Consider the following 13,423-nt stretch of genomic DNA (forward strand, 5'->3'; position numbering starts at 1 on the left):
ATACAAGGGAGTATATCAGTTTTATTAGTTAAAAATCCATTATACAAAACTATAATAAAAAAAATTATCAAAATTTAAAAACATACAAATATAGTTCAAAAATAAATGGGTCCTTTTACACATATGTGCATATATTATGATACATACAAATCAAGCCACTTTTAGCTTAAAATTTAAAAAAAAGGCGCAGTGTAGAGCTCATCACGTAATATTTGGGTAACACTATTTCGATTTCTTCTTCAAACTTTCCAAATACAATCCCAGCCCTTTTTGCGTAGCCGGCTGAGTGATAATGGCGATAAATGCCTGCAAGTCTTGTTCACGTTGTTCTTCGAGCTCCTGCAATTCTTTGACTCGAAACTGTTGTTTGGTCAAGGCACGGGCATATGGATTAACTTGCTTGAACGAAGCGATAAACTCTTCACATTTAGCCAGAGCTTCTTCCTTTGTATTGGCAACATCATCAATTAGGCCTGCCTCTTGAGCCTCAACAGTAGTGAACATTTTACCTTGTGTCAGCGCCAATTCGGCGACACGGCGCGGAAGTACATTAAGAAACGAAGCCATAAACCATTTAGGTGCCATTATGCCCAGACGAGTTTCGTTCAAACCGATCGTGAATTTGGGCAACATAACACGATATTCGCAAGATGTTGCCAGCAGACATCCTCCTGCCGGTGAATGACCCTGCCGAAAAAGAAATATTATTAATGTATTTTCATTTTTTACTATTTCCAACTCTTATATTTGGTGCATACAATTATTTTATGAATACTAATCAGATCGCAGAACGTATACTACCTGGATTTATACCGGATCAGGGTCACTTTGGTAGCATTCTCCGAAATATAGAAATGGTTCATATTTCAGAAGTGTTGGAAATTCAATAAAAGCAATATAGTTTGGTTTCAATCGTAGAATATTATGCAAAAATATTTGTTTCAATAGGTTTGCGGATTATTAAATCAAATACTTAAATTTTAAATATTTTTCTAAAAGTGGATATAAAATATTCCCGCCTGTTCCAAAGGTTTTTTAGATAAAACGCTCCGAACTGATCCTACAAGCAATGACACTCATATTTAGTTACAAAAAACTAAAGTTTTTTTTTGCCGGAAAACAAAAAAATTGGAAATGGATTGCGATTAGTAGGTTAAAGTGGGCCCACTTAGACGAAGAATTCAAATTCATCCTTTGTGATACCATTACAAGGGAAACGAGGCGAAGAAACCGATAGGACGAAAATAGAGAGAGGAGAGGGTGGGAGGAAGTGTTGAGTATTTGTGGATTAAGAACGGTGACTGATTTGCGGTTATGTCAGCCGCTCTATGCTGCTGATGAAATTCATTGCGGTAAGTAAGACTGTTGGATATTTCGTAAAAGTGCAGTTATGGTCTGATTTCGCTCCTCTTTAGAATATGCACAATAAATGCAGGGAAAAATTCAACTAACTAATAACTTAAAGGGTTACAAAATATTTTAATAAGATCCTTCTGAATTTTAGAGAATTTGGGAAGGTTCAAAAAGTGATATTTCTAAGAGTACAGAAATTACAAAGAAATACTACATATACGAGGTGTGTTCAAAAAATAAGGTGAATTTTCAAATTTCGCGGGCTACATACATTCGATTATTAGGTTGAGTTTGTTTATGAGAGGCATAAATAAGCCAAGTGTTTTGCGTGTTCAAAGAAGTTGCATCAAATTTTGTGTAAAAAATGGAATAAAGTGCACAAAAACACTTAAAATGTTGTCAGTGGCATACAGTGAGAGTACTACATATGAGTCAAAAAAATGTTTACAAGTGGTACAAGCTTTTCACAGAAGGTCGAGAAGATGTGAATGACGCCGCTCGCTTTGGCGCCCTAGCACATCAACAACCGATGAAAATGTTGAGACAGTGAAGAAAATTGTTATGGAGAATCGTAGAATCACAATTAGAGAAGTTGCTGAGAATGTCGGCATATCGGTTGGCTCATGCCATGCAATCTTTTCAGAAATTTTGGGCATGAAGCGTGTGACAGCGAAGTTCGTTCCAAAATTGCTGAATTTGACCAAAAACACGTCACATGAGTATCGCTTAAGTATTGTTGAATGCCGTCAACGATGATCCAGATTTGCTTAAAAAGGATCTTAACTGGTGACGAATCCTTCAGATATGGTTATGACACGGCCCAATCGTCCCAATGGAAGAATCTAGGACAGCCAAGAACAAAATGAGCACACCAAATTCGATCAAATGTCAAGGTTGTGCTCACCGTTTTCTTCGATTACCATGGCGTAGTGCATCAGGACTTTTTTTCACAAGGTCGTAGTGTAGAAGTGTAGTGAAGCTATGCACCGTTTGCGAGAAGCAATACGAAAAAAAAATGTCCGGAATTGTGGCAAAAAATGCATGGCTTTTGCATCATGATAATGCACCTGCTAACTCATCTTTGCTTGTGAGAGCATGCAAAGACATACCAAAAAGTGTTTATCAGAACTGCTTCGAGGATTGGAAAAAACGCTGGCAAAAGTTTATTATATCTGAAGGGGACTACTTTGAAGGAGATAAAATAGAAATTGATGAATAAAAAAATATTTTTTTAGATAAATGGAAATTTACCTTATTTTTTGAACACACCTCGTATATGTACCTATGTGCATACCACGCAAGGATTTTAATAATCTGCTTTTGCGAAATCAAAAATTCCTGGGACAAAAAAATCACAACATATTTCAAATACGATCGCAAATGCAAAATCGCATGTACATGCTCAAAAAAGTCAGATTTGACTAACATTTATTATAAAACAAAAACTTTTACAACCAGCTTAATTCTATTCTTATTCTAATGCATGAGCGTGACGTAAATGTAAGCATTATGCAGCTGCGGGAAGACCATTTGTGTTATTTGCCACAATTAAATTTATGAAATGCGATATGTCGTAAATTTGAATATATGTAAGTATGTATGCAGGTAGGCTTGAACACTTGTGCTCACTTAACTAAGTCATTTTACTATTTTAATTTTATTCGAAATATTTCCTATAGCAAATTTTTAGCGTAAAAATTTTATAAAAATATAGTTCATTGTATAACAAAAACCCTATACATCAAAATTTCCAAATTAAATATTACAAAAAGCAAAATTAACAAATTTCAGGCAAATGTTCATCGAGAATTTTCGAATTAACAAAAACTTAACCTAACCTTTTATTAAACTATAATTAAATAAGCGTTAGAATTCAATAAGATTCTGATTACATTTTGTAAAATGCTTGGAGCCTTAATTTATAAGGGTTTTGTTATACAATGAAACATAATTTGGGGAATGTTCGGTTAATTACCCACTAATTTCGAGCTGGTGGGTGGAGGTGAAGTGAGCGTGGCATCTAAAGCCCCAGCCATTAGAAACAGAACAGTTCAAACTTTGAGAAAAGTCCATCAACTCCACACTGACTTATATTCAGACCTCTAAGGAAGCCTTTGAAAATGGTGTAAAATCACGGTTTTAGCAGAGAAAATTAAAAGTTACTTAGAAAAACCCACCAAAAAAAACCCAGCAAACAAAAGCCATTACATTTCTTTGTAACTGTTATGTATTTATATTGTAAATTTTTAAATTATTTTAAAACTATAACAAGTAATTACGAAGTATTATATATTAGTAGGTATAAGAAGTTAAAGTGAACTTAAAAAATAATTGATGAAAGAATTGATTGTTACTTTAAGGCGGAATAAAAGTGGTTAATGTATGCTTATTTCCCAAATTTACAAAAAATGCATATTTCAGACGGAGTTTTTTAATAAATGAGGGTATAAAAGTTTTAAAATTTGGTCTAAAATTAAAGTCTGGACTTTCAACTATAAGCGTTTTTGGATGGGGTCACCCATTTGGACACAATAGCCCGGAATCAAAGGGTAATTAACTAAACCGTACCCAATATTGTAGAAATTCCTTAATTATATGAACTCAATTAATTATGTGAACATTGTAGTTACTTAGGCATTCATAAACAAGTAAAACCATCTTGTATAACTTACATTGATTGCAGCAGCAGTTGGTATTTTTGAGCCATATAACGTCATCCATGTGCTTTGCAGCGCTGTCCAGAAACTTTTCAGACGCTCTTCTTTAGGCTGGTACATTTCCATGATATCCAGTCCGGCACAAAATACACTATTTGATGACTGAACGAAAAATTAAACCAATTTATATCAATTTTGTTGTTGTTGTAGCAGCATTAACATTCCCCATACATATCTACTAACTCTACTTACTACTAATTTCTACTAACTTACTTACAGATGTCAGTATGAGGCCCTTGCATTTATTGTTTTCGGCATCTAGTATAGCGTTGCGTATGTCTGTCAGCATTTCCAAATTTAGGCTGTTCACCGGCGGCCGGTTCAAAGTCAATGTAGCAATGCCAGTTTTCTCGTTTACTTCCAGTTTGGTGTACTGGGCATCAACTGAGGACATAGATCGTAAAAACGCCCAAGATTGTCTTGGAGCTGATGTGGAAGCAAAAAATCGCGCTGTACGGAGGATATACATGATTTTGCAGTGTTATCAAAGATTATCTTTGGTATTAAGCGAAAAAACACTTTAAAGATGTGTATTATCGAAGTATCAAAAACTTAAAGCTATCGATTTAAAAGAAATCGAATGTTTTAAGGTGCTATTCCAATACAGATTTGCTTTGTTTGCCTTTCTTTTGATTTGCATTACCTTAAAAACATCTATGGTCAAACGTTAGCTTTCAACGTTGTCAGAATATTAGAAAAAATCGAATTGATGCAAATGTCTAAGGCCGACAAAGCGCTTAGAACAAAAATAAAATTGAGCTATTCGAAATTTTAGAGATTTTCAAGCGAATAAAGCAAAGCTGGCTTCTGGTCAACTTTCACACTTAATTATACATTTTTATGAACGAATAACACCCGATCACGTATGACGAAGCAAATGAGGAAAATAAAATTTTTCACCGGATTTCATCTTATTTTGTTGACGAACGAGCAAAAAGTAAAAAAGCGGACCAATTTGATTTTCAAAACACGTGTTTTGTAGAGTAGTCCAAGAAATATAAATATTATAAAGCTTGTCATTCTAGATTAAACTTGCGTTAGCTGAACTTGTAAAATAGTAGAGTCGTCGTAAAATAACTTTTATCTGGTTGATGTGAAGCTACAGCATGCGTATATATTGAAAAACTTCTTCTTCTTCTTAATTGGCGCTATAACCGCTTACGCGATTTTGGCCGAGATTAACAAAGCGCGCCAGTCGTTTCTTTCTCGTGCTAACCGGCGCCACCAGCTGGTACCGCATCGAATACTTTCAAAGCTGGAGCGTTTGTATCTATTCGGACGACATGACCCAGCCAACGAAGCCGTTGGATCTTTATTCGCTGCGCTATGTCTATGTCGTCGTAAAGCTCATACAGCTCATCGTTCCATCGTCTACGATATTCGCTGTTGCCAACGTGCAAAGGTCCAAAAATCTTACGCAGAATCTTTCTCTCGAACACTCCAAGCGTCGCTTCATCGGATGTTGTCATCGTCCAAGCTTCTGCGCCATACGTTAGGACGGGCATGATGAGAGTCTTGTAGAGTGTTAGTTTTGTTCGACGAGAGAGGACTTTACTGCTCAATTGCCTACTTAGTCCAAAGTAGCACTTGTTGGCAAGAGAGATTCTACGTTGGATTTCAAGGCTGACATTGTTATCGGTGTTAATGCTGGTTCCCAAATACACGAAGTCTTTTACAACCTCAAAATTATAACTGTCAACAGTGACGTGGGTGCCGATACGCGAGTGCGCCGACTGTTTGTTTGAAGACAGGAGGTACTCCGTTTTGTCCTCGTTCACCACCAAACCCATTCGCTTTGCCTCTTTATCCAGTTTGGAGAAGGCAGAACTAACAGCGCGGTTGCTAAGGCCGATTATGTCAATATCATCGGCATACGCCAGCAATTGTACGCTCTTATAAAAAATTGTGCCTGAGCGATTAAGTTCTGCGGCTCGTACGATGCTCTCCAACCTCAGGTTAAAGAAGTCACACGACAGCGAGTCACCCTGTCTGAAACCTCGTTTGGTATCAAACGGCTCGGAGAGGTCCTTCCCAATTCTGACGGCGCTGCTGGTGTTGAGCAACGTCATCTTACATAGCCGTATTAGTTTTGCGGGGATACCAAATTCAGACATAGCGGCATACAGGTAACTCCTTTCCGTACTGTCGAATGCAGCTTTGAAGTCGACGAAAAGATGGTGTTTGTCGATTCTCCTTTCATGGGTCTTTTCCAAGATTTGGCGTATTGTGAATATTTGGTCGATGGTAGACTTTCCAGGTCTGAAGCCACACTGATAAGGTCCAATCAGTTGGTTGACGGTGGGCTTCAGCCTTTCACACAATACGCTCGCTAGAACCTTATAGGCGATATTTAGAAGACTAATCCCGCGGTAATTGGCACAAATTGCAGGATCGCCCTTCTTATGGATTGGGCAGAGCACACTTAAATTCCAATCGGCAGGCATGCTTTCATTCGACTATATTTTGCATAGGAGCTCATGCATGCACCTTACCAGCTCCTCGCCGCCATGTTTGAATAGCTCAGCCGGCAGTCCGTCGGCGCCCGCGGCTTTGTTGTTCTTTAGCCGTGATATTGCTATTCTCACCTCGTCATGGTCGGGTAACGGAATGACAATTCCGTCGTCAACGATTGGGGTATCAGGATCTTCACATTCTCTATGACATGCGCAGCTGTCACCGTTTAACAGGTGACATTTCACAAAATTCAGTTTTGCATCTCGTCACGACACACTTCATTTTATTATAATTTTGACTTCAAATTAAAAAAAAATCTAGACGAAACTAAAAATATACCGCTTTGTATAAAAGTAATAAATCGAAAAATGTAAACAAAGAACCCGCTTTCGGGCTATTTTTTTTTTTTCAAAACCAACTGCATGGCCAAGGAGACAAAATTCATGAAATTCTCTGTATTTGGGTCATGGTATATCAAGCTACTTTATTCTTGACGAACTTGGCAATTGGGTACAGAATGTATACGAACCTTTGTAAGAAAATGAATGTACGTGAAAATGTACGTGTGCACTATTTATTTTATTATTCTTGGCTTTCCACTTACTTCCAATTGCTCTTCCTCTTCTTTTTTTCAAGTTTATTTTCTATATTGATATCACTGCTCTTGGGAGGCACAATCTTGCACTCTTTTATTCTGGATGGTACATTCATATTCTTTTTTTTACAGTTATCAAGCATGCATTGGGCCAGTACCTTTAAGTACCGATTAGCAACAGTGGCGAACGAGATGCCAAGGCAAAAACATGAGTTGGCCTTGATGGCAACAGCAGACAACAAGGCAAAGCACGCATTCTGGGTCTACCATTGGATTAGTTATATAAAATACGTTCACATAAAAGTAGATTATCTACTTTTTTGTGCTCAACTCTCAATCCGTAATTAAAAAGCGAAAAAAAGAAAAGAAAGGTTTGTAGACATAATTCTAATAAAATGTTTGTTAGGTATTATTGATTATGCATTCATATTACAGAATAAAGTGTGTGTCCATAAACGTACTGTGCTTATTACTAGCAGCCAATTGCGCAATTAAATTAACTATTCCTTCTACTTGTCTGTTCTTCATAAAAAATAAACAAATTAAAAACTCCAAAATATGCCACTAAAGTAATTTCAATGAAGAAAGACCTTTCAAAGCAGTATTGACAGCTGATTGTCAATTTTGCATGTACTTTTAGACAAAGACGACAGTTGCCTACATTGCTGCTAAAACAGCTGATTTATTTGAATTTTAGCGTTTTTTAGTTTTTGCCACAATTTCAATCATATAAACTTGTAAATATTTTTACACCATTTTGTTGACATATATGAAATTGGACTTTGATCAAGATAAAATGACACAAGGTGAAACATTTATAAGAATAGTTAGCAAGTTATTTGATCAGAAAAGGCTGTCGGTGCACGGGGTGGGGCACACTACAGGCTAATTCTGTTTTCGCAGGGTCGTATTCGTACTAACTGTATATTAAAGGTTTGCATACGTTTGTGGCAAAAATTTTGCCCATAAATTCATTTACTGTAATCAATGAAAAAGAAACGAAAGAATTCAATAATAAAGCTACCAAGGCAAGGAACTTGGTGAATTTTCAAAACAACTTTTAATTTTCTCAAATACCTAGATATCAGTGCGTTTTAACTGTTCAGACGGTGTGAAGAAACTTTATATGTTGTTATTTGCAATTAGATTACATTTACTGAGTTATTTAGTACCGCAGTGAGTACCTTGTGTATGCGGTTTAAAGTTTCACGCATAGATGTCGCAACATCGGCGAGTTGTCAAAATAACGTTGTAGCTTACACGTCACAAAGTGGTTCGTCGTCGCTTCGTTTATCCCACTACTTTCACCTCTTCCAATTGGCGATAGTTGACTATTTGCTTCACAATTTTGTGTACGATCAATTAATTTAAAAACAAGCGTGCTCCAATAACAAGAAAATGGGATCAGGAAAGCAACAGAAAGTGCAATCGTCTGGATTCACCAAGGAAGAAGAGTTGCTACTGCAAGATTTCAGCCGTAATGTAAGCACAAAATCTTCCGCAATATTCTATGGCAATGCTTTCATCGTATCGGCGATACCTACTTGTGAGTATGGTGACACGTAGCCGGTTGCTTATGATTGCAGCAGGCGTTGATTCAAGAAAGCATTTACTTTTATTTATATCTAATATTTAGGGCTCTTCTGGCGTGTGCACAATATGGATTTGCTGTCAAGTGCATTTTTCTTTCTGCTACTAACCGGCGCTAGCACTTACCTAATGGCAATGGCCTATCGCAACATCAAATTCCAATTGAAACATAAAATCGCTAGTCGTCGCGAAGACGCAGTAACACGCGAAATCAACCGTCAAATTGGTGATGATAAAAAAATCACACGCAAGGAGAAAGATGAGCGCATCTTATGGAAGAAAAATGAAGTTGCAGACTATGAAGCCACTACATTCTCAATCTTCTATAATAATGCGCTTTTCTTGGCCATCATCATCTTCATTAGCTTTTTCCTGCTGAAAAACTCAACGCCTCTGGTTAATTACATTTTCTCAATTGGCTTAGCCAGTGGCGCTTTAGCGCTATTCTCCACTAGCACTCAAACAAATTAAACTGAAGCTGCTAATATGTGCTACAGGTACAACGGTAGCAGCAAAAACGGTCGAAGTTGTATGTTTCGCAGTTATGAGATTTACTATTTAATTTCTATTTTTTTATTAAACACAAAAATGTTTAACATAACATAAATATGTGAACCATAATATGACATACATACGTATGGTGTGAACGTGAAGCCATTGGAAGTATTTTTACTTCCAACTCAAATCAAGGAATGTTGTGCAAAAGAATTAATATTAACTAAGGAAAAAAAACAAACAAATAAAACACGCGATTAGAATACATGTTTCTAACATTTTTTTGTTTTATGTCTCATTAATATATAATTATAAGTAATATAATATACATATACAAAGTACACTATTTATACCAGGAAGCTGCAACATTGCCAGAGAACTATTTCATTCTCATTCATTTCACAGAAATATTTTCATTCACAGTTCATCATTAATCTCCTATAAAAAATAATTTCACCAGTTTAAATTCGCTCTCCGCTAGGTAATTCAATGTACACTAATCATTACCAGGAAGCTGCAACATTGCCAGAGAATTATTTGAGTCAAGTTCATAATTAATCTCCTATAAAAAATATTTTCACCAGTTTCAAAATGCTCTCCGCTGCGTACATTTCGAAGCATTTCTGCAATGGATGTTTACTGCTCTTCAAGCTTGTTTTTTGTGCATCGTAATTCTTAACAAAACCAAGACTTCTTGAATATTTATTTAATATTTCATTTGTCCAAATTTCGTTTTGTTCATCGTTTGCTTCTATTGCTGGAGGTGGTGGCGTTTCCTTTACTCGCTCATATATTTGCAATTTACGTAAGTAAAATAGCCCGAAGTCGATAACTTCTCTGATTAGTATAAAGGGATACTGGTAAAAGCTGCTGTCTGGATATGTAGTTGTGATGTATTTGACAAAACATTTGCCAAGGAGCATTTCGGGTATATAGTAGTTGTAAATGCGAAACAATTCGGAAACACTATTGCGCAGCATTGAAAGCCAATATTTAGCAAAACTAATAACATCCTGAAACAGCAGTGCGACGGTTTGTCTGTTGAGAAAAATATTAAAGTACAATTTTCTAATGAACAAACTTAAAAAAAATGCATCAGTAAGCTTACATTTGTAGCAGTTGCAGCTCGTGATCACCTGATAAGTGACTTTGAAAGGCGACTGAGATTTCCTTAACGCCTACCAGCACATGACGCAGCCCAATGAGCAATGTAAGACGCGTGTTTTCGACGAAGGAGCTGTGTTAAGAAGTTAATTTCAATTTTATTTTCTAAACTTTTTTTATATATTATATTATCGAATTATTTTTCGTATCCACATTATTTAATGCAAGGCTTAGAAGTCATATTTAGTTACTCACACATCCTCAGTTGTAGATTGCAAGGATCTGCTACCTTCTGTATCAATTTCAGGTAATATATGTACCAGTATATCGGCGATAACTTCAACGTTTTGAAAAAACCACTGAGCATCGTTGCGAAGTGTTTTATAGTCTTCAGTTATGCTATGAAAATCCGATAATATAATTTTTTTGATCTATGACAGTTAAAATCAAAAATACCTCAAACTTGTATTTTGTTGTTTTTGACTTGTCTCGCTTGCAGCGGTTAGGATTAGCGACACTTGAGAAAAAGATATTAGTAAAAATAGAACTGTAAGAATGTGCGCCGCCATAGTAGTTATTTCGAAGGGCCTCCAATGACTAACTAACTAATACTGAATTCAGACAGTCAAGACAAGCAAAAGACATACCTGGCCTGGCTGATGAATAAATGAAAATTCCTAAACATCCTTTACCTGTGTTTTGTTGCTTTAAATCATAGGATAGCGTTTTGAGTATTTTTAGTAGCGCAAGCTGTAGAACTGCAAAGTATTGTACATATACATATATGAGGCAATGCATACCTATTTACACACGCACATATGTATATACTTCAATGTACTTCTTCCGTCACACCACTCCGCAACTATGCAAAAAGAAAACATTTTAGAAAACCAATTTATTGTGTGCAAAAGAAATTATTTGTTGTTAAATACATACAAATGTATGCACATATGTATGTATTGGTGTATGTATAAAAATCGTTACTGTATTGGTTGAGTAAGCAAATATTGCGCGTTGATACCACCGGGAGGTATAGTTAGGATCAGGCAAGCGAAGACCTTGATTTTAGTACTAATGCCAATGTAAAGAAAACTGCATTGAGAAGACATAACGATCGTTTCAACAGTAAATTACCACACAACTTTTTAATTACATTCTTTAACCATTAATCCAACTATCTGGCAATAGTTTTGGCACCTGCGACGAAACTTTGTAGACAATTCTCCACCAGAAAAGGGCAGGTGGCTTAGACGCCTAAGCTTCTGAGCTAATATTCAGAGGACAGTTTTAATGCGTTATCTCTCAATCGCGCTGCAACGATAGATTGCCTACCTGAAGCTGGTATTGGGTGTATAAATGTGTTTCCGTGGAATTTTTTCAGGCACTGAGCGTGTTCAATTACTTTTTTCCAGTTTTTTTTCTACGCAACCGGAACGACACGAATTTACCATATATCCGTACATGCATGGCGAGTGTTTATGCTGCTACAACAACAACAACATCAACAACTGTTTTCCATTCAGTTACGGAGTGTATTATTATCGCCAAAACCTTAAGCTAACAGGCTCAGCCTCGTTACATACCGGCACTCTAAAATATTCCTTGACGAATCACACTGCATAACCAAGTTTCTGGTATGCTTGGACAAATGTGATTTAGATCGGTCCAGGCTTATATCCGGTCAAGGACTGTCAATAGGTTTATGAACGTATTTTGCAATTAACACTACACAAGGGGAACATTACTAAATGATGCAAGGGGGGGAAATATATCTTTGCCTATTCTATGTCGCTCTCTATTAGCCACTTCTCTGCTCGACTCACATTACGAACAATTTTCGAGTGAGCAACAAAGTTATCGACTAAGATTCGCGACATTCATCTGGAGACCATCACCACCTTCTTAAGCTCCCGACCACCGAATGCCGTAATCGGAGTTTAACCATCACCTACAGCAGATGAAGAGCTCCAGAATTGACCTCGACATACCAAACATATGTCCTGCATGTGAAGGCACCCTGCACGACACGAACCACCTTTTCCCATGCCCCTTAAAACCCACTCATCTATGGTAACACCCCTCTCCCTCTGGACCCAACCAATTGAAACAGTATGTTTCCTGGGCCTACCTTTAGATGTGTTAGGCGAAACACTGACAGGGCTTGTATTTATTACTGTTACAACAACAACAACAACCAATATTCGCTGCTAGCGAGTATGGTTATACCTCATAAAACTGGTTTAACTCACTATTTTACAGACACAAGCAATTTAAGGAAGTTCTCAGTTCATTTATACCAGTTGCCTCATCTATTCGCCACTTGCTAACGCTTGGCGAATCGAGGGTGCCTATTACTAGTATCGCCCGTAGTCTAAAATTCGGCTAATAATAATTCTCATTGTAATTATTGTAGTTGTTGTTTTGTTTTTCTTTTTTAATTTCAATTTTATCTCAATCTTTGTTCGTTTATCTTTATATCCATCTCTTTTCATCCCTATTTCTATCTCGGTTTTTATCTTTATCTTACCTGATATTTATTTTTATCTCCACCTTTATCTTCATCTTCATCTTATTTATCTCTTTATATTTACATATCTTTATCTTTATTTAAATCTTATGCTTAAAATGCTGCTTAACAAAAGAGGTAAAAAAATATCCTGTTTTATCGACTATATATATAAGAGCACCTGGAACTGGGCTACGCAAGTGAAAAAGTGAAGCTTAATGAATTGAAGCAGTTAAAAGAAGGGGCGAAAAGTTTTTGATCGACGCCGTAGCTGAATGGATTGGTGGGTGACTACCATTTGGTAGTGCCCGAGTTCGAAACCCTGGGCATGAAACACCAAATGGCAGGAAAAGTATTTTTTTATAGTAGTTCCGAGTGCATATCCAGCATGAAAAGCTTCTCATAAACCCATTTCTCGTTGGGAGGCATCATAAATCTGGCATAAATCAAGAGGCACATCACAAATAGGAGGTGGAGCTCGGTAAAACCCCAACAAAGGGTATGAGCGCCAATTATAGCATTTCGATGGCAGCCGGTTCTACGTTACTGGAATGACTCCCGACAAAGGGCTGCCACCCCAGTAAACTAGCCCTGTTTGTACGATACTAA

At 36.8% G+C, this 13,423-nt stretch overlaps 3 protein-coding genes across 3 annotated transcripts; 1 reads left to right on the forward strand and 2 right to left on the reverse strand.

Annotated features, from left to right (window-relative positions):
* Position 1: 1 nt before the first annotated feature.
* Positions 2 to 4,613, reverse strand: LOC129247973 (enoyl-CoA delta isomerase 1, mitochondrial-like). The gene is made up of 3 exons (XM_054887361.1): positions 4,288 to 4,613; positions 4,026 to 4,172; positions 2 to 687 (listed from the first exon to the last, which is right to left on the reverse strand). Exons 1-3 carry the CDS (start codon positions 4,537 to 4,539, stop codon positions 223 to 225), a joined length of 864 nt encoding a protein of 287 aa, XP_054743336.1. The 5' UTR covers positions 4,540 to 4,613; the 3' UTR covers positions 2 to 222.
* Positions 4,614 to 8,384: 3,771 nt separating this feature from the next.
* On the forward strand, positions 8,385 to 9,480 carry LOC129248514 (translocon-associated protein subunit gamma). The gene is made up of 2 exons (XM_054888087.1): positions 8,385 to 8,665; positions 8,756 to 9,480. The coding sequence occupies exons 1-2, from the start codon at positions 8,518 to 8,520 to the stop codon at positions 9,178 to 9,180; spliced, it is 573 nt and encodes a 190-aa protein (XP_054744062.1). The 5' UTR covers positions 8,385 to 8,517; the 3' UTR covers positions 9,181 to 9,480.
* Positions 9,481 to 9,556: 76 nt separating this feature from the next.
* On the reverse strand, positions 9,557 to 10,877 carry LOC129248735 (uncharacterized). The gene is made up of 4 exons (XM_054888351.1): positions 10,765 to 10,877; positions 10,564 to 10,707; positions 10,313 to 10,441; positions 9,557 to 10,242 (listed from the first exon to the last, which is right to left on the reverse strand). Exons 1-4 carry the CDS (start codon positions 10,875 to 10,877, stop codon positions 9,759 to 9,761), a joined length of 870 nt encoding a protein of 289 aa, XP_054744326.1. The 3' UTR covers positions 9,557 to 9,758.
* Positions 10,878 to 13,423: the final 2,546 nt, after the last annotated feature.

The sequence above is a fragment of the Anastrepha obliqua genome, chromosome 5 (assembly GCF_027943255.1).
Source record: "Anastrepha obliqua isolate idAnaObli1 chromosome 5, idAnaObli1_1.0, whole genome shotgun sequence".
Taxonomy (NCBI): Eukaryota; Metazoa; Arthropoda; class Insecta; order Diptera; family Tephritidae; genus Anastrepha; species Anastrepha obliqua.

Excerpts from the sequence above, each read along its gene's own strand:
- LOC129247973 (XM_054887361.1), bottom strand. The coding sequence starts at position 4,539 with ATGTATATCCTCCGTACAGCGCGATTTTTTGCTTCCACATCAGCTCCA. Across the intron at positions 4,173-4,287 it reads AGGGCCTCATACTGACATCT|TCATCAAATAGTGTATTTTG; the intron begins GTAAGTAAGTTA and ends TTTTTCGTTCAG. Across the intron at positions 688-4,025 it reads CAACTGCTGCTGCAATCAAT|GGTCATTCACCGGCAGGAGG; the intron begins GTAAGTTATACA and ends CTTTTTCGGCAG.
- LOC129248514 (XM_054888087.1), top strand. The coding sequence starts at position 8,518 with ATGGGATCAGGAAAGCAACAGAAAGTGCAATCGTCTGGATTCACCAAG. Across the intron at positions 8,666-8,755 it reads CGTATCGGCGATACCTACTT|GGCTCTTCTGGCGTGTGCAC; the intron begins GTGAGTATGGTG and ends TCTAATATTTAG.
- LOC129248735 (XM_054888351.1), bottom strand. The coding sequence starts at position 10,877 with ATGGCGGCGCACATTCTTACAGTTCTATTTTTACTAATATCTTTTTCT. Across the intron at positions 10,708-10,764 it reads CAACAAAATACAAGTTTGAG|CATAACTGAAGACTATAAAA; the intron begins GTATTTTTGATT and ends GGATTTTCATAG. Across the intron at positions 10,442-10,563 it reads CAATCTACAACTGAGGATGT|CTCCTTCGTCGAAAACACGC; the intron begins GTGAGTAACTAA and ends TTCTTAACACAG.